The sequence below is a fragment of the Bacillus rossius genome, chromosome 1 (assembly GCF_032445375.1).
Source record: "Bacillus rossius redtenbacheri isolate Brsri chromosome 1, Brsri_v3, whole genome shotgun sequence".
In the NCBI taxonomy this organism is placed as follows: domain Eukaryota; kingdom Metazoa; phylum Arthropoda; class Insecta; order Phasmatodea; family Bacillidae; genus Bacillus; species Bacillus rossius.
In genome coordinates, this window is record NC_086330.1 from 378,935,988 (window position 1) to 378,957,600 (window position 21,613).

Sequence of the window (21,613 nt, forward strand, 5' to 3'; positions counted from 1 at the left end):
CTGCAACTGCAAGTATGCAACCCCGCTAACGGAATGCGCCCCTAGCCATGGCCCACCCGAGTCAGGCGAGCCACCAGCAACCAAGGTAGAACCCGGCCCCCCCAAAATAAACAGACCGTCATTAAAACCAACCACGTTAAAAAGCAAACATAGATTATTAAACAGTGTTACGTATTTATTTGAAGTTGGTCAACGAAAGTGCGACGTAGGAGTGCCTGGGCACTCACGTGTGTAACTACAGCAATACGTGTGTGAGTGTTCCCCTGGCGGCCTTCTGCCTGAATCAGTCAATCAGACCTTATGACATAATTATTCAAACCTTGTGTTGCGTCATTAACCCCACCAGAGCAATCCGACAAGAGACGAACAGTCGCTGGTGTGACGTAAAAATTCAAACATAATAATTCTTAAATATAATAACTTTCATTTGTAGAAGGGACGAATGACCTTGATTCAGCTTTTATAATTAATGTAAGAATTTAACATCATTAAATTCTCTTATTAACATATCATATCAGAAACTAACATAATGAGGTCAACCCTGGCGCGAGGGCCACCGAGCCTCGGCCGGGCGCCATGACATGACGCCAGTACAGCGCGACTCGTGGACCGGGGCGGACGCACGTCCCACGGAGAGACATCATCCTTTGTCCACACCGAGTTCATTTCTGGTAAATATAGTCATTCTTAAAACCCCTTTTTAATAATCTCTCCGTGTGTACCCGGTCCAGTTTTTCGGTCCAGGACCTAATCCGGCCGCATAAATCTAAACCCCCCCCCCCTGCACCCAACTTGGTCCGCGGGGTAGGTTCAGTATCCGGTACGGGCCGTCTCCCGAGGACAGAACTTTGGTTAAACTCAGTCGCTCCGGCACTGACACTCCCCGTAAGGGAACTTTTGAGCGAATTTAGCTGCGGTCCGCGCTCCACTGCCGTGGACGCGAGCACCGCCTCGATACGCAGATTTACGGGATTGGCCGCCTCCAATCACCCTCGTCCCTCGTTGAGCAGCCAAGCTCAGAAACGCCTAGGGACACGATAATACGGAACAATTAGTGACTTTGTAACATTTCTTTGTAAACTTGTGCAACGCAACCTCGTGTAACATTTCTTTTGTAAACTTGTGCGACGCATCTCTCCACGTAACATTCGTAAACTTGTGTAACGCAACCTCGTGTAACATTTCTTTTGTAAACTTGTGCGACGCATCTCTCCACGTAACATTCGTAAACTTGTGTAACGCAACCTCGTGTAACATTCCTTTTGTAAACTTGTGCCACGTTAATTAAGTAACTTTCAGACTTAGTTGCGTGTAATTGTGTAGTTTTTGTATCTTGTGACGTCACCTGTTGTACGACGTGGCATGTAACCAACAAAGTTACACCAGAGCCACCGTCGCCTGAATAAATGACGCCCGTCATTTATTACCTCATTTCAGTGTATGCTTCTTTAAACCTGCTATCCCCAATCACCGCCGAGTAGGGAATTCCTTAAACCCACGCAACATCGCCGACGGTCCTAGTGGGCCACGCAGGGCAATCGACCCCACGACCCAACTACCGACTAGCACCAGAGCTAGTCTGGCGCCCACCCGGACTCATTACATTTGCAACAGCCACTCCCGCTAGGAATCGCACCGGGACTCGAACCCGAGACCCCGGACGACGGCATTTGGCGCCCGCTGCGTGGGGCGAAGATAGAAAAATCAAGATTTTCTCCACACAAAATTACAAGAACTCTCACGAAAACATGGAAAATTTGAGCCATTATTAAATCATAAATTTTTTTTTCCGACCACGCCAAGCCACAGCACGGACACGGGACGGCCATTTTGCACAGGCAAAAGTAATTAGGGTCAGACAGGCCGGCGCGACGAAGCAAGCGGACAAAGGGGCTTCAACCCCCCCCCCCCCCACCCCGCTCGGCACTCCAGCGCCAGCCGCGACGCAGAAGCCTACGTCACAGCCCGACCCCCCTCTCCGCAGTGGCCATCATCGGCCTCCGCTTTGTGCGAGTGTCCGGGCGCCCTCGCCCGTTGCCTCGCACGATCCTCCGTACCCCCTCCCCAACGCGGACAGTTTTCGACCTCCATTTTGTGCGGCTGTCCGGGCGCTCTCGGCCGTCGCTGCGCACAACGATCTGCGCATCATCTCCGCTGCGGCCATTCTCGGCCTCCACCTTGTGCGGCTGTCCGGGCACCTGCCCAGCCGGCGAGCGCGACCCTGCACCGCGCACACAGAGCCGCGAGCGAGAGGCACAGACCAACACCGCTAAACACGCACCATAACTAGAGCAACATGCAAACCCGGAACTCCGACGTTGTATGCGCCCAGTGCTTACTGCCCAGGGGAACAGATCTACTGACAGGATCGAGACCATGGTACATGACCTGCAAATGCAACCCCCACAGTCAGGACCCACACGACCACCCATGGGTGCAGCCGTGGGACGGACAGTTCCCGGGGAAGAACCAAGCACCAACCGTAAAGACGGAAACAGTAACTAACACCACCGTGGTGAGCACTCGCCCGACCACCTGCACGACATGCACACACGCCGCGAAAGAGGAACACCATGCACAACAGCCAACGCCACTTGCCGACCCAAACCTCGTTACGTACAACCGCCCCCAAGGTTGTCAGAGCAAGTTCACACTACCTGAATTCGGTGGCCTCACACATGAGGACCCACGAAGTTTCGTAGAAAACTGTGAAGTGCGATTGACCCGAGCAGGTATACCCGTAGACGAGTGGTCGGGACAGGCCAGCGGACAACTGCGAGGCACAGCCCACGAATGGTGGGACATATGGGGACGGTTCGGCATGCTGTGGACGGAGTTCGCCGGCGCACTAACCCGCCGATTCGACACTGAACAGGCATTAGTCGACTGCACCTCACAGTTCTAGGGCGAGCGGCAGAAGGACAGCGAGACGGCCGAACAATTCGTAGCACGGAAACTACGTCTCTTCGCGAGCGTCAATCCGCACGCTCGACCCACGACAGCGCTACCCACTGTTACAGCGTTACTCCACACCGGCCTCCAGCCTTTCATGCGTTGTTGTCGCCCAGAGTCGGTAGAGGAATACGTGCTACAAGCAGCGGCCATCGAACAGAACCTGCGCGACCTCTGGCAACGGGGCACACCGGGCACGAGTCGGGGACGCCTCAGTCAGGCATCACAACAGGAGGGAGCTGATACCCAGCCCCCGACCCGGCGACGAGCCATCGAAAACACGCCCCAAACCAACGCCACACCCACCAGGTCGGCAACACAGGACGTACCGGGGCTACCACTGTGCCAGCGAGGTTGCCCAGATGGTACGCGCCACTGGCACAAGGACTGCCCATTACCACCTCCTCGCGCGAACAAACCGCCGGGAAACGCCAGCCCGGGGGCGGAGCATTAGAAACACCGCTCCCGGTTGCCACGGGAGGGGAAAGACCCCCCCCAACTGTACCAGCTGACCCGCCCGCGGGACAGCCTCCTGCGCATCCCCGTGGAGGTCGACGGGCGAGCCGCGGCTGCTCTAGTCGACACAGGGGCGAGTCACGTATTCGTAGCCCCCCACCTGGTACCGCCCGGGAAACTTCAACCACAACAGACGGAATTGCAATTAGCCACGAACACCCGGCCAGGCCTGACCGTAGGGCGAGCGACACTCCAGGTTAGCATAAGGGGCTACACCACCACCGTGACCGCCCTCGTAGTCAAGGACCTCCGCGAGGAGATAGTCCTGGGGCAGCCCTGGCTAGCGGAGCAGGATGCCGTAATCGAGACCAAGGCCACTCGGGTACACATCGGCACACAAGAGCGGCTGTTAGTCTATGCCGTCGGGTCACTACCCGCACGGGCTCATGAAACCGTCACACTCCACCAGGTACGTCACAACGTCCCACCCGAGTACCGTGCCGCCGTAGACCGGGTACTAGCAGAGCGACAGGAAATATTCACGGTGTCCGACCCCCTCAGACGAACTACATACCGACCACCCACAACAAACCGGTGTACGAGCCCCCCAGAGGATACGGTTTCCGGGAGCAACGTGCCATCCGGGAACAGGTCGCGGAGATGCTCCGGGATGGTGTTATTGAACCGTCGAATAGTCGCTACAACGCCTGCATTGTACTCGCGCCGAAGAAGAACGGATCACTGCGGTTCTGCGTGGACTTCCGGCCACTGAACACTATCACAGTTAGCGCCCCGCCACCCCAGATCAGCGTGGAGAACGCGGTAGCAGGACTAGGACGAGCAATGGTGTTCAGTACCCTCGATCTTAAATCAGGGTACTGGCAGGTTCCCATACGGACCGAGGACCGCGAGAAGACCGCGTTCACCATCCCCGACAGCCGCAAATTCCAATTTCGAGCGATGCCATTCGGACTGAAATGCGCCCCCGCGACGTTCCAGGGGATGATGACGCGCGTACTAGAGGGCTACGTCGATCGCTTCGCACTAGCATACCTCGACGACGTAATCGTATTCTCAGAGACCTGGGAGGAACACATCCGGGACCTTACACTAGTCCTAGAACGCCTTGCTACCCACCACTTGACTGTCGCGCACCACAAGTGGCACATCGGGACGCAGGAGGTCGAGTTTCTGGGGCATGTCATGAGTGCCGCGGGTAACCGGCCGCAAGCGAGCCACCTCACGAAGATCGCTGAAGCCGAGGTACCGCGAACGCGGAAACAGCTACAACGCTTCATCGGCCTGATCAACTGGCTCCGGTGCTACGTCCCTAACTTCTCGAGGACAATAGCCCCCCTGACGGACCTCCTGTCACCCCAGTCACGGTACCGGTGGAACGACCACGTCCAGCGCGCATTCGAAGAGGTTAAACTCGTCTTCACACAGTGTCACACGCTCACGCGGGTAAACCCAGTACGTCGCCTTTATCTACAGACGGACGCGAGTAACCTCGGGGTGGGCGCGGTACTATACCACGTAGGCCCGGACAGTGAGCGTGAGGTCACAGACTACGCTAGCGCAAAGCTCGGTTCGGCGGAGCGCCGATATCACAGCAACGAGCAGGAGTGCCTAGCCGTAGTCTGGGCCATGAAAAAGTACCGGCCACACCTCGAGGGAAAGAATTTCACACTTAGGACGGATAACCGATGCCTGACGTGGCTGCACACAATGCAGGGCAGGAAGGGCAAGCTGATTCGGTGGGCCTTGTTTCTCCAATCATTTGATTTTGAGGTAGAGCATGTCCCCGGCACCGAAAATCAGCTGCCCGACCTGTTATCACGAGAACCCGACCAAAACACCGAACTGCGGGACGACGACGACTGGGATGCCATGTTACCCCCAGTCACGCCAAACCCACCCGAACACGGCGACACTACGTGTAGCCGCCTCACGGTCGAAGCCCAGGACGAGGAAGGACCGCCCAACACTGCCACCGACCTGTATCGACGCATATGCCAGGCCCAGGGGACTTCACCCGACACCGACCGCCGGCGTCGACAGATCCCCGCGGCCGAACACGGTACCTGGCGCGTGCAGGACGGCGTAGTCATGACACGGACCCCAGGCAACCATGACGACTGGCGAACCTACGTCCCCACAGAGGCGCGAGAGGCCACGTTGCGGTTCCATCATGACCACGACCTCGCCGGACACCCCGGGACGGACCAGACCCGCCGCGAAGTGGGCCGACACTACTACTGGCCAGGGCTGACCCACGACGTCCGTGAATACGTACGTGAGTGCGAGGTCTGTCAGAGACAAAAGGCACGCCGACGGGACGGGGAGGAGCAACAACGACCTAGGGAGCCCACCACCGCCTTCCAGACCATCGCGCTGGACGTGATGGGCCCCTACCCCCGCACGCCCCGCGGGAAACGCTTCCTGCTTGTCGTGACAGACTTGTTCACGCAGTGGACCGAAGCGTACCCGTGCAGCTACATCAGGACCACCACTCTACTTCACATCCTGACCAATGAGTTTCTGTCACGTTGGGGCTACCCCCAGTCCATATTAACAGACAACGCCAGCCAGTTCCTGGGCCGTCAGTGGAAGACCTGGTGCATCGACCACGAGGTCGAACACCACACCACGCCAGCCTACCACCCGAGGGCAAACCCCACCGAACGACGGAACCAGGAGCTGAAGGCGCAACTGCGCATACGACCAGCTGCCGGACCACCTCGGACACTCGACACGGGACGCCCCAGGTCCAGAGCGCGGGCCCTACCAGCTGCCGGCCCACCCCGGACATCCGACGCGGGACCACCCAAGTCCAGAGCGCGGGTCCTACCAGCTGCCGGACCACCTCGGACACTCGACGCGGGACACCCCAGGTCCAGAGCTCGGGCCCTACCAACTGCCGGCCCACCCCGGACATCCGACGCGGGACCACCCAGAACCAGAGCGCGGGCCCTACCAGCTGCCGGACCACGTCGACGAACCGACACCCGGCTGTTCGACGTGGGACGACCTGGACACAGCACGCAGGCCCTACCAGCTGCGGCCGCCGCGACAACCACCTGGCTGGAGCTGCTGCCGAAGCTAGGGGCGCCCCCACGTAGCGGGGTCACTAGCGGCGCAAGGTCGGGCTTATCGAGGGGGGGGGGCGTTTGACGTCGTCCGACCAAAGGCCACCCTAAAGCCCGACCTGCAACCGCCAGTATGCAACCCCGCTAACGGAACGCGCCCCTAGCCATGGCCCACCCGAGTCAGGCGAGCCACCAGCAACCAAGGTAGAACCCGGCCCCCCCCAAAATAAACAGACCGTCATTAAAACCAACCACGTTAAAAAGCAAACATAGATTATTAAACAGTGTTACGTATTTATTTGAAGTTGGTCAACGAAAGTGCGACGTAGGAGTGCCTGGGCACTCACGTGTGTAACTACAGCAATACGTGTGTGAGTGTTCCCCTGGCGGCCTTCTGCCTGAATCAGTCAATCAGACCTTATGACATAATTATTCAAACCTTGTGTTGCGTCATTAACCCCACCAGAGCAATCCGACAAGAGACGAACAGTCGCTGGTGTGACGTAAAAATTCAAACATAATAATTCTTAAATATAATAACTTTCATTTGTAGAAGGGACGAATGACCTTGATTCAGCTTTTATAATTAATGTAAGAATTTAACATCATTAAATTCTCTTATTAACATATCATATCAGAAACTAACATAATGAGGTCAACCCTGGCGCGAGGGCCACCGAGCCTCGGCCGGACGCCATGACATGACGCCAGTACAGCGCGACTCGTGGACCGGGGCGGACGCACGTCCCACGGAGAGACATCATCCTTTGTCCACACCGAGTTCATTTCTGGTAAATATAGTCATTCTTAAAACCCCTTTTTAATAATCTCTCCGTGTGTACCCGGTCCAGTTTTTCGGTCCAGGACCTAATCCGGCCGCATAAATCTAAACCCCCCCCCCCCCCCTGCACCCAACTTGGTCCGCGGGGTAGGTTCAGTATCCGGTACGGGCCGTCTCCCGAGGACAGAACTTTGGTTAAACTCAGTTGCTCCGGCACTGACACTCCCCGTAAGGGAACTTTTGAGCGAATTTAGCTGCGGTCCGCGCTCCACTGCCGTGGACGCGAGCACCGCCTCGATACGCAGATTTACGGGATTGGCCGCCTCCAATCACCCTCGTCCCTCGTTGAGCAGCCAAGCTCAGAAACGCCTAGGGACACGATAATACGGAACAATTAGTGACTTTGTAACATTTCTTTGTAAACTTGTGCAACGCAACCTCGTGTAACATTTATTTTGTAAACTTGTGCGACGCATCTCTCCACGTAACATTTGTAAACTTGTGTAACGTAACCTCGTGTAACATTTCTTTTGTAAACTTGTGCGACGCATCTCTCCACGTAACATTCGTAAACTTGTGTAACGCAACCTCGTGTAACATTCCTTTTGTAAACTTGTGCCACGTTAATTAAGTAACTTTCAGACTTAGTTGCGTGTAATTGTGTAGTTTTTGTATCTTGTGACGTCACCTGTTGTACGACGTGGCGTGTAACCAACAAAGTTACTCCAGAGCCACCGTCGCCTGAATAAATAACGCCCGTCATTTATTACCTCATTTCAGCGTATGCTTCTTTAAACCTGCTATCCCCAATCACCGCCGAGTAGGGAATTCCTTAAACCCACGCAACATCGCCGACGGTCCTAGTGGGCCACGCAGGGCAATCGACCCCACGACCCAACTACCGACTAGCACCAGAGCTAGTCTGGCGCCCACCCGGACTCATTACATTTGCAACAGCCACTCCTGCTAGGAACCGCACCGGGACTCGAACCCGAGACCCCGGACGACGGCAATATTATGCTAGGTTAGGTTAGGTAAGGTTAGGTTTGATTGTGGTATTTCGGCGTTAAGGTACATTTAAGAAACACACACAAATTCATTCAGTTGTTATTTCGGCATTATGGTACACAGCAGTTTTCTAGCTGTCGGCGTTGTGGTCAATTTTGACATTCGGCGTTATGGTATTTCGGCATTGTGGTAACGACCCGATTTGTAATACAAGTACATGCGTGGTGTTTATATTGCTAACTGGGCTCCGTGCTTCGAGAGCAAAGCGTAGTTACCAGGAACAAACTGGGCCCCACCACCCTATCTGTATCTGTCCATCGCGGCATCTTGGCCAGGTGCTGCCGCGACACGGAGCCTACAATGTTCTTAATGATCTTTAACGATTATGTCTGTACCAGCATCATGATGTCATTCACATTCAAAGCTAATGAAATTTTTGTTAATAACCTGGCTTGTAAACAATCTGTAATTTTACTTTCTAATACGATTATTTTGACTCAAACCGCATTTTAATGTCGAGGAAACCATTTTACAAATGTTTTAAAATAAAGGCAAGTATCAACAAAGGTTAATCCTCGGGTTAACCCACCCATTTCTTTAATCGCACTCGGCAAATGCTCGTTGTGTTTTGCACATGCCTGTCTGACGCATTTATAAATAGGATGTTTAACTATTAGGTAACAAATGTGTAGTGCCTCAAATATAAAGGAAAAAATTATCGGGAGACCTCAGTAATCATTTGTGTTTTAATGCCAAAATTTAAGTAAAATTTTTTCTGTCCATGTGTTTCTGAATTTAGTTGATTCTTCGAAGCCACTAGTCAATTGTACATTCATATTTGTGGTACCTATTCATAGCTGCCATTTAAAGAAGAAGCCAATTTATGTGTGTAGCATTATATGGGCATTTATATAAATCACTATCGTGATTTCAGGAGCCAACGACAGTAATGTATTGTGAAACAACTAGGTTAACCTGACATTATTAGTTTTAAGATCATCAAGGAAAATAACCTTTAGTCTCTAATAAAATATTATAAAAATTCCTAATTGTTTGCCATGAAAATGGAAATACAAATTAGACGATATTTTATTAAAACGTATAGGTAATTGTATTAAACATGCCCTTGATACTGAATTCGAGGAGTTATGAATTCAAACCTAGATCTTGATATTGTTTGGGACAAAACTAAATTTCTTTCGTTTAATACTGTGTGGTTGGTAGTATTGACGCCGTCCCCGTTGCCTGATCTGAATTTACGTAAATTTACACTAGTGGGTTAATTTTGAATCTCAAGGGTGGGGTTCCTGGCCTCGTGGCTGCAGGCAGGGATGCGGCGACAATGGACTCCCCGGGCTGTTATGGCCTCCCAGGACGCCTTATTAATGAAACACACGAGTTCTTTTGGTTATTTATTACGTCGCACACTCTACAGGTCACACCTTCACGTGACTGGCCGCTTCATCGTCGACCTAAGCTCCGCGCACCTGAACCTGCTAGGGTCCCTGCGAGAGTATACGGACATGGCGTGAAGCGTGAGGACGATCGGTCCCGCAGATTAATTAAGAAAACATATGACACTGAGTGATTGCGATTAGTCCCGCACAGGAGAATGATTACTTATTAAAACACGTTACACTGAATTACTGCGATTAGTCCCGCACAGGAGAATATTTACTTATTAAAACACGTTACACTGAATTACTGCGATTAGTTCCGCACAGGAGAATATTTACTTATTGAAACACGTTACACTGAATTTCTGCGATTAGTCCCGCACAGGAGAATATGCATGAGCGGATAGTCCGCGGGGTGGCGAAGGCCACGTTAAGCTGGGTACGGACACGTGAGAATCTGGGACGATATTGTACACGTGGCGGTGGCAAGTCCCAGTTGATGACTCGTCCGAATGTTTGTGGTCGCGTTTGGCGCAGTGCCGCCCTGCGTGGGCCAAGACCTATGTCCCGAGGTGGGACGTAATAGCGTGAGGCGCAGGTGCCACGACGGGTCACCTAATTGCTTACGTAAAATATAAAAATCCCTGATGGGATACACATGTTATTAAAAGACCGCGCGAGGTTGCTAACGGCCGATTTGGGCCGACCGGGGAGCTGATATAAAACGTTTGGACTATATTTACCTATTGCCGTTACATGGTGTTGGCGCGAAAATTGAAGGCTCCCCGTGCGTGGGCTGCCGGCCCGGGCGAGTGCTGGATGGCGACTGACTAACCTCCCTGGCCCCGGCGGCCAGGGAGGGGGGAAATTCCGCGGGAAAACTGCGGAGCGCGGGAAGATGACTTCGGCCAGTTTTGTGAATTATACCCTTTTAACATATGATCATTTAATTAACATTAATTATTGAATGGTTTAGATTTCTTAGATTTTGTTTATATTATAAAATGCATGAGAAACAATACCCTTGCGCAGTGCCACACCCGGCTGGGCGCTTTGCACACGTAGGAGGCCGTGACTGACGTCACGCCGTTCGGGGCACTGCACTACGTTGCGCGCGCGGGCGCGTTCGGGGCGCGGCACTTATCAGGTGTTGAGGACACATAACGGCCTGTGCTCTCAGAGGGAGCACTGACGGCGGCGTCAGTATCATAATCATTTGTAGCTGATTTCAAAGGAAAAAAAATAATTATATGAAACCTGGGAGTGAAGTCTCTGTTTGCCTCTGTTATCCTTGATCCTGCTCCCAGCGTCGCCTGTGCACGCACTCACGAGCCACTCGTGTGGAAGAAACTGTTATTGCCGAAAATGGGACCTAGTTTTTCAAGTAGTTTTGGGTCAACCCGCTAGACAGTAGCTTTCATAATATACTGTTAACATAGCTAAATTGAATGTGAGAAATAATACAACAACTGTTATCAGGCAAATAAACCAGTGAACAATAATTCACTTTATATTACTAGCCACCTATTTTGTGGTTTGGCAGACCAGAAACACATTATCCAATAGTTATATAGAAAACTCTCTCATATTATGAAATGTATTAAGTGTTTTTTTTAAATAGTTTAATTATCTTCTATTGAGATATTAGTCATCACATAGTTAAATTATCATATAAAGCTACCTCGGTGGAATCCTCGGTTCCATAAAGTCCAAGATCCGTGCTGTGAAGGGGGCAACTGGCTCCTGTCCTCCATCCTACCTCAGGTACCTCACTTCCCAACCACATCACCGTTTTACCCTACCCACGTCCTCTCACACCTTACCTATGCCTGCTCCAAGTGGGCCCACACCTCTTCCTACCACCACCGACCTGTGCTTGGTGCCTGCCTCCTTGGACTGCCGCGCGCCGCTCTCCGACAATAACTCGACACTTCCACGACTCAGTCCGTCAGGCCACCACCTAATTCCTCTGCTGCTGTTCCCAAAACCTCGATCCTTAACATCCGACTGACTGCCGAACCTTCCGTAGATGCTCCCCACCCCCGACGACCACTTTTCACCACGGACCTTCTCCGACGCAATGACGAAGAAGACGATGCCGTCACCATTGGTGGGGCCGGCGGATGCATACTGAAAATTGCAAATCAGCAAGTCACACTGTTGGACCAAAGACATCAGGAGACCACCACAACACCACAAGCAGCACCATCGCATCACCGGATCCACCCACCGACATCTAGGTGAGCCTAGCCGAGAGGCACATCACGCCGTCAGACAGCATCATCAATCCACCTAAACAGGCCTCCTAGAACCAGTGCCGTTTGGTCCAGCCATCACCATCAGTGATCGTGTACCTACATACTGGCCATGGTCCCTTGTAAATAAATCTTCTGGCATGGACTGATCGGTTCGGGTGCCCCCCCCCCCCCCCAAAAAAAAAAAAAAACTTTAGATATAAGCCATGCGCCCAAGATTTTGTTGTTAGTAGTTATAACCCCCGCCCCTAACAGATAGCGGAAAATTGGGTTTTCAGTTTCCATTGTAAGAGTCCCGCTTCCATATCTCCTTCCGTGTTCTATAGAGGGACTCACCTCGGCGCGTAAGGCGTCGAACACGTGGTTCCAATGGCTGGTCCCCGCGACTTTCTTCAGGTACTTCTTCACCTTGCTTATCCTCTTGTCCACGCACTTCATCTCGTCCGTGTCGGCCACCGCGTCGGTCACGGCGTCCAGCAGGTCGCAGCTGGGCACCTTCAGGATCTGCCGGTCACAGAGCAAGCAGCGCTCCTTGCCAGGACCGCGAGCTGCCACGCTCGTCTGCACTGGTGATACTGTGACGAACATGGCAGGCAGGTACCCGGGTGGCCTGTTGGGCCGGCACGGCCACTGACGTCACGCGCGCATACCTTCGGGGATTAGAGCGGCCCGGCCTGCTACCCCTATTCGCAATCCTCCCTCGGCACTGCTATCTATTCCTTAGCGTCCTGGGAATTCCACGGGCTTCCTCAGACCACCGGGTGGAGTGGCGTGAATGAGCGCCGTTGTTCTGGATGCTTCGAGCGTCGGGTAGAACCCGGGATGATGTGACACGTTACAACCACTCCAGTCGGTTCCAGAAAGACGGTCAACGGGTATAAAAGTGGCGACGCGGAAGTTGAGTGGCGTGCTAGTTCGGAAAGTGGCGCAGCACGGAGTGGACCGTGAGAGTGCGACCGAGTGGCGCGAGACTGTGTGTGTGGACAGGCGCGTGGTGAGGGGCGAACCACTGTCGAGCCCAGCTCCAGTGAGGAGTGCGAACTGCGGACTGGATATATACTTAGTGATTTGTGAACTGACATTAAGTGTGGTGATTTAATTAGTACTGAAAAATTTAGTAGCAACAATAAAACTGTATAAAATTTGTTAGGCTATCCTTACGAACCCGTTTTTCCCACTAGTAACAATACAAAGAGAGAGTGAGAGTTTGTTTGCAAGAAGCAAACTCGCAGACTACTGGACCGCTTTATAAAATTATTTCAATGTTATTCCAAATAAACATAAACTAAGTATATCTTATTTTTAAAAATATTTTTCATATAATTTTTAGTATTTTATTAGACTACTAGTGATGGGCCGAATCCAAAAAAATTTCTCTAATCCGAATATCGAAATCGAATCTCAAAGAGTAACTCGAACATACCTCACGAATTCAAATCTATGTCTCATGGGTCGAAAACTAAATAATTCCCAAGAAATAAAAATGTTAGCTATGGTGTTGAAACTTTCAACCCTTTAAATGTTTGTTTTACCAACTAAGTGTCTAGAATCAGTGCATACATATTGTGATTGTACATGTAAAATTACAATATCTTGGGAATATAAACGGGACAGGTATTAAGTAAAAAAATGATTTAGTTAACTTCAGAGGTTATCAGTGTTGAATTTTTTAATTTACGTTATTTCCTCTAATATTTTCCTTTAAATAATATTCCTCGAATATCGAATCTTTCGAATACTAAGGATTTGACAGTATTTGAGGATTTGATTGGCTCATTCCTATTTTTTTTACTGCGAATTGAGTAAAAGATTAAATCGACTGCTTACTGCGGTTTGTTAAAGTTTGTTTTAGAATCGCGGTTCGACCAAACTGATTTCCTTTCCCACGTGGTTCATCCGAAGTCACTCCAGGCAAGTCCTGGGTTGGTTCCTTACTTTTCTGTCCAAGTATAACCAGTCTATACACATGGGATAATGTAGCTGTTGACCATGTAGGGAAGAAGATATGGAGTGGGGGTGTGCAATCTGGTCACGTTTATTGGCTGGAGTCAAAACTAGAACTACCACTGCCCCCCTTGCAGGAAATTATTATAATGCTTATCCTTTTATTGATGTGTAAACATCTTAGCTGTCGGTATAAGTCATTTACTAGGAGTCATTTCGATAAAATAAAGGAATGGAATTCGCTGAACGTAAAAGTGTAAACAAGACCCACGTGTAGCAACATAAACCTAAACCCGTATATAGTCACTTTCGTAAATATTAGGGGACATCCCAAAAGTATTGTTTTTTGTTTGTTTTTGTATGTAAATTAAGCTAGCGAAACTGCCTTGGGATATATTGGGTAAACTAAAAATAGTCGCAGTAAAAGGTTATTTCACGTTTTGAAATACGTCATAAACCTGGCATTACAACGATTAGAATACATAATTATTCTCATTCCGATGTTCCAATAGCCTTACTGGCAGAGCGGTAGAGTCCGTGCTCATAAACTTCAAGGGATGTGGGGTCAAATAGCGTCAATCATAAAGTTATTTCTTTCTTATTTTTTTGTAACATTATAATATAACAATATTAAACATGAATGTTTAATCACGTCAATAAGGTTAAAATTTTATTGTAGGAAGTATTTACAAACTGATTTCAGTCATTAAAGCAAAAATAAATATGCAAACATATATTTAGTGTTATAATATGTGATTAAACATGTTTCAGGTTAATATTTTAGTAATGCCAAAGAAGAATCACTTCTAATGTTAGCAGAAAATTTATAGTTTTAACTGTTTAGTGAATTTTAACAAGATGGACAGTATTGAAATAAAATTCCTTGTTGAAAATCAGATCCAAAGCCGGGGTTTGAATTTTTTTCAAGTCTTTTTACGTTTTTACCGTTAGGTTTTCATAATAGTTTAAAAATTCCTGATGATTCGTGCTGCTATCTGCGCGTCATTGTGGCAAGCAACTTTTACGATTCAGGCAGCGAATTCTAGCGCCGATTGCAGAAAGTACGTGTGTGATTCACGTCCAGAAATTTTGTTACTTTAAAAAAGCTAATATTTTTATTTATCAGTATATCCATGCCACTCTACATTTTGTTTAAATTTCGTGTCAGTGTTTCGTATTAAAGTTTATTTGCAACCTGAACAACATGAGAACACAGGAATTATTATCGTTTCCGAGGTTAGATGTGTTTTTTTTTTTTTTTTTTTTTTTTACAAAACTGGCCGGTACTGAAAGACACGCTGTCACGTTATTATTATTATTTTTTTTTTGTGGTTACCGTGTTGTTTAAAAATACTCACTGCATCATGGAATTTCCCTTCGAGCTATTATACACACTCGGCATTGTCCTTCATGCAGCTGCAACTAGTGTCAGTAACCAAATGACAGCCTCTCCCCTGAGCGACAACTCGCCGCTGGAGACGGCGCGACGGCTACTCACGTGGTCGTGCTCGGAGGGCGTGGAGAAGACGGGCACGGGCTGCCAGCGCACGCGGCCCCACGAGTGGTGCAGGGGAGGGTACAGTCCCGCCAGCACACACTCGGCCGTCTGCAGCGTCCTGTCCGAGTCGGTGCTGCGCGCCAGCAGGCGGCTCATGTTGTACCTGGCCGGCAGCAGCGAGCCGTAGCGCGCGCGCAGGAACCGGCCCAGCTCGTGGCCGTGCTCGAAGCCCACCTGCAACACCGGGCGGCCATTAGCCCTGCTCGAAGCCTACCTGCACACCAGGCGGCCATTAGCCCTGCTCGCAGCCCACCGGCATCACCGGGCGGCCATTAGCCGTGCTCGAAGCCCACCTGCACACCGGGCGGCCATTAGCCGTGCTCGAAGCCCACCTGCACACCAGGCGGCCATTAGCCCTGCTCGCAGCCCACCTGCATCACCGGGCGGCCATTAGCCGTGCTCAAAGCCCACCTGCATCACCGGGCGGCCATTAGACGTGCTCGAAGCCCACCTGCACACCAGGCGGCCATTAGCCGTGCTCGCAGCCCACCTGCATCACCGGGCGGCCATTAGCCGTGCTCGAAGCCCACCTGCACACCAGGCGGCCATTAGCCCTGCTCGCAGCCCACCTGCATCACCGGGCGGCCATTAGCCGTGCTCGAAGCCCACCTGCACACCAGGCGGCCATTAGCCGTGCTCGAAGCCCACCTGCACACCAGGCGGCCATTAGCCCTGCTCGCAGCCCACCGGCATCACCAGGCGGCCATTAGCCGTGCTCGAAGCCCACCTGCACACCAGGCGGCCATTAGCCCTGCTCGCAGCCCACCTGCATCACCGGGCGGCCATTAGCCGTGCTCGAAGCCCACCTGCACACCAGGCGGCCATTAGCCCTGCTCGCAGCCCACCTGCAACACCGGGCGGCCATTAGCCGTGCTCGAAGCCCACCTGCGACACCGGGCGGCCATTAGCCGTGCTCGAAGCCCACCTGCACACCAGGCGGCCAGTAGCCCTGCTCGCAGCCCACCTGCAACACCGGGCGGCCATTAGCCGTGCTCGAAGCCCACCTGCGACACCGGGCGGCCATTAGCCGTGCTCGAAGCCCACCTGCACACCAGGCGGCCATTAGCCCTGCTCGCAGCCCACCGGCATCACCAGGCGGCCATTAGCCCTGATCGCAGCTCACCTGCATCACCGGGCGGCCATTAGCCGTGCTCAAAGCCCACCTGCACACCAGGCGGCCATTAGCCCTGCTCGCAGCCCACCTGCAACACCGGGCGGCCATTAGCCGTGCTCGAAGCCCACCTGCACACCAGGCGGCCATTAGCCGTGCTCGAAGCCCACCTGCACACCAGGCGGCCATTAGCCGTGCTCGAAGCCCACCTGCAACACCCGGCGGCCATTAGCCGTGCTCGAAGCCCACCTGCGACACCGGGCGGCCATTAGCCGTGCTCGAAGCCCACCTGCAACACCAGGCGGCCATTAGCCCTGCTCGCAGCCCACCGGCATCACCAGGCGGCCATTAGCCGTGCTCGAAGCCCACCTGCACACCAGGCGGCCATTAGCCCTGCTCGCAGCCCACCTGCATCACCGGGCGGCCATTAGCCGTGCTCAAAGCCCACCTGCACACCAGGCGGCCATTAGCCCTGCTCGCAGCTCACCTGCATCACCGGGCGGCCATTAGCCGTGCTCGAAGCCCACCTGCACACCAGGCGGCCATTAGCCCTGCTCGAAGCCCACCTGCACACCAGGCGGCCATTAGCCCTGCTCGCAGCCCACCTGCATCACCGGGCGGCCATTAGCCGTGCTCGAAGCCCACCTGCAACACCCGGCGGCCATTAGCCGTGCTCTAAGCCCACCTGCAACACCAGGCGGCCATTAGCCGTGCTCGAAGTCCACCTGCAACACCCGGCGGCCATCAGCCGTGCTTGAAGCCCACCTGCAACACCAGGCGGCCATTAGCCGTGCTCGAAGCCCACCTGCAACACCCGGCGGCCATTAGCCGTGCTCGAAGCCCACCTGCAACACCCGGCGGCCATCAGCCGTGCTTGAAGCCTACCTGCAACACCAGGCGGCCATTAGCCGTGCTCGAAGCCCACCTGCAACACCAGGCGGCCATTAGCCACGCTCGAAGCCCACCTGCAACACCCGGCGGCCATTAGGCGTGCTCGAAGCCTACCTGCAACACCGCGCGTGCCGCCAGGTGGCCATTAGCCGTGCTCGAAGCCCACCTGCAACACCCGGCGGCCATTAGGCGTGCTCGAAGCCTACCTGCAACACCGCGCGTGCCGCCAGGTGGCCATTAGCCGTGCTCGAAGCCCACCTGCAACACCAGGCGGCCACTAGCCGTGCTCGAAGCCCATCTGCAGATGCCTCGGCACCAAAATGGGGCTTGATTTAGTTTTTTTTACTGGCAGTTATACTTGCAAAATTAAATTAACAAAGATATTTTTATATTATTATCACACGACTGTTGTAAAAAAAAAAGTAAAATATTCGTAACAAAATGAATAGTTTCCAATTTGTGTTTTTTTTTACAAATATGTAAACTGCATTTTATAAAAATAACTTGACAATGTAAAAAGTTAAAAATATTAAAACAGCATTTAGACTGTTTAACTTGTTAAACAATTCTTTTAGTGCGATTCACGTAACACTTTTCTCAGATTTGTTGAGAAGTCAGGGTCGGCATGGATCTGGTTGGAGGACTGCGTGATGTCCTGGCGCCCTCCCACTGCAGTCTCGCGCGCGCCTGTGATTGGTCTAGCGAGCTCTAACACGTGCACCGCTGAGCACTGTACACTAGAGACCGGAAAAATTCGCGAATTCATTTCTCGATATGCTAAAATACAAATAGTTATACCTCAGTGCTGCCTCTGCTATTGGCTCACAACTCACCTGGATGACTCTGGGCCGATGAGAAACACCCGACCAAAGCTTTATCGAATCACAGGCTGCTACGTTGGGACGTCTCACATGACAGCAGCCAATGAGTGGGTGACATTTGACCGAGTGTACGTATAACTATGGAGTTCATCCTGGAGGTCATTGAACCCGTGAATTTTTCCTGTCCCTACTGTACACATTTGCTGCCATCCACCGTACTGTTGTACGAGGCCGCTCTTGTCTCTCAGAACAACCTCAGAGCTGTCCTGTTCTGTTCTCTAGGGTATTTGGTTCGAGTCTGATGGGGTCAGCAGTCTTTTTCACTGCCACCGACTGTGATCAAACCGATAAACATACTTCACTCAGGTATATTAGGTGTCAGACAACAGTTTGACCCTAGACCAGGGGTCGGCAACCTTTTGAGTCGAAAGAGCCAAAAATTACAATTTACAAAATTTCAAAGTTTTTTAAGAGCCACAAAAATTTTTCGTGCCAACAATAAATAGTACTTGCATAATAAAGATTTTCGATAAAAAACTAATCTATTTTTTTATTCATAAGAAAAATATATTCATATATATAAGAAGTGTTTTTTCACAACAAAATTGATAATATAAATGGTCTTATTAGATAATCACTTATTAAATTAGTAAAAAATTAAAACAATTAAACACTTACAGCACAGCCCGTAAGTACTAGTAAAACGAAAACCTCGGGCGGATGGATAGCTTTAAATTGATAATTTAACTGCTTGATGACATATTGTTTAGTAAAATATAACAAACGTGGAAAAAAACCAGGCTTACTACTGGTTTGTAATAAAAAAGTTTTTTCTGTATAAATGACTGGTGATGCAGTATTTCTGGTACGAACTAAAAAGCCGCAGCTTCACATCCAAAGAGCCGCATGTGGCTCGCGAGCCGCAGGTTGCCGACCCCTGATCTAGACGAAAGTTCACTTCGAGTAAAAAGATATAATTATTTCATTTGAGCAATTTAGAATTTTGTATTTAAAAAAAAATATCAACCATAAGGAAGAACTCAGAAGTGTTGATGAGAGGAAGGATGAATAATCTAAGCGTGACAGACGAAACGAGAAAAATTTAATAGTTTATTGACGTGAAAAAGTATCTCTAAAGAATTGAAGGGGAAAAAATCTCAAACTTTGTCACCTAGTGTGTAAATGCTTAGGAAAACTGTACAATCTGCGAATCATGTAAGAGACCAACCTTGGTCAACTGGGCAAAACCTTCGGGCCAGTAGTAGCTCCAGTTGCCGTTGTAGGGGTCGTTGGGGTAGGTTCTCTTCGCAGACCGATCTCCATGGCGGTGGATCTGAAACAAACATAACATATCGTTGACGTTAGGGCCGTTCCCGTGGTTCGGCGTCGCTGCCCAGCTGCTCCGGTAGAGAGGGTACGTGCCACGTGGCAAGGGAACTACCCTAACTTGGGTGAAATAAAACAGTTTATGACGTTAAGCTGGGTTTAATGCACACGTCACACACTGTACATGGGCTGTCACGGCTCCCCTCTGTGACAGTCCATCAGGGCGAGGCCCGGCTCCACGCACCTTGAGCGCGACACGACACTACCAGTGACCTGACTGGCGGTGACACGACAGTGACGCGACTGAAAGTGGCGTGGATGACGGTGACGTGCCTGGCAGTGACGCGAATGACGATGACACGAAAGACTATGACGTAACTGCCGACGCGAAAGACGGTGACGTGACTGACGGTGACGTGACAACGGTGACACGACTGACAGTGTCCGTTCGACTCTCACTCACAACTTCGCGACCGCACTCTCTCATGCCACTCAGGCGACGTCTCAGCGGCCTCCCCCCCTTGCCGCGCGCAAATGAATCCCCCCTCTTCCCATCGTGTGCGAGTGCGTGGAGCCACATGGTCACAGGTGGGGAGACGCGACTCAGTCGCCCGGGAAACACATCTACAGGAACACAACAAGACAAATAGATATTCACACCCTCACATAATTACATAAACAAAACCTTTGTTACACTATTGCGCACGGGCGCCGGCGAGCACGCAAGCCTGAAGCAGCAACGGGCAATAATGGCCTCAGCGAGCCGGAGGAGCACTTGGGACGACGTCAATATATATTACGTACTTGGTGATCACTTAAATACAAAACATGTCAGCGCATTGTGGAGTAATATTAGACCTATAAGCATGTTAAAACTACTGCAAATCAATGCTATTTAAATGAAAAAAATAATTCGAACATATTGATATTGGAGATATTTTTACAGTTTATAAGTATAATTTAGTTATTTTTCAGTAGTTATCAGTTACATATTTATAGTGCAAAAACCGAACGATGTATATCTGAAAGAATAGACCCTATCACTGCCCAGATATGTAGCCAAACTGATTTCAAAATATCACTTGAGTAGTATATAAAAGTTGGTCCTGAAACAGGGTTCAAGGTGTGTTGCCGATGGTGCCAACCGCCATCTTGGATTATAACGTCTTGGACGCCATCTTGGATGACCTATACCTTGACCTTCAAAATTTTCCAAAAGTCTCCAAAATTGACTCAAAATTCGGCAAAATGACTCAAAATTCCTACAAAAAAAAACTAAAAATATATTAAATTTAAAATTTTCCTTTTAGAGAAAATTTTCCGTTTTATTCCCCTAAAATGATCAAAGGCTTGAAATTTTTGGCTTACAATCCCCATTAACCAGCCACCAGTAAAACGCTGGACACATTTAAACTTAACTACATAGTGAATATGACATTTAATTTGGCTACCATCTTGGATTATGACGTCGAAAGTCACGATTTTTAAATATAACATGTTCCACCATTTTGGATTCTACAACTTTTCGCAATTTTGTTTTCCACCATTTTGAAATATGATGTGACGATTGCAATTTTGAAAATCCGTTATAACGATCCAAAAATGGGAAAAAATTCAAATAAAAAACAGCAATTACGGCATGGTCCTTTGAGTACTCGGTTCGAACCCGGTTAGGGCAAAAAAAAAATATCCTTCCCCCACGGTGATGCTGGCAGACCTCCAAGGCCAGGGAATATATTACGAAATCTTATTTTCGTCTGCTAGAGTTCGTTGCTGCCATATTGGTTTATGTTTTACTCGCTAGATTGCAATAGCTTCAATCAACAGATCGTCAGCTGTCTTAACATCCACTATCTTGTCGGCCATCTTGGCTGTATTACAGAAAAATTTTAATTATTAAGCTAAAATTTCGGGAAAAAATATACCAAAATACATTCCTAAAATTACCTATTAATATATTGATAGATTCGATCTATTTCCATGCTCTAAATTGTTCGTCCCATTCTCGAAATTACTCCAACAAA

The 21,613-nt window shown here is 50.4% G+C and overlaps 1 protein-coding gene across 1 annotated transcript in view; it reads right to left on the reverse strand.

The window, feature by feature from the left end:
- The window catches only part of LOC134528573 (prostatic acid phosphatase-like), a 37,184-nt gene that overhangs the window by 14,349 nt on the left and 1,222 nt on the right, over positions 1 to 21,613 (reverse strand). The window contains exons 2-4 of the mRNA XM_063362315.1: positions 19,492 to 19,596; positions 15,381 to 15,614; positions 12,275 to 12,442 (exon numbers count right to left, since the gene is read on the reverse strand). Coding sequence (XP_063218385.1) covers positions 12,275 to 12,442; positions 15,381 to 15,614; positions 19,492 to 19,596 — 507 coding nt within the window. The remainder of the gene's footprint in view (positions 1 to 12,274; positions 12,443 to 15,380; positions 15,615 to 19,491; positions 19,597 to 21,613) is intronic.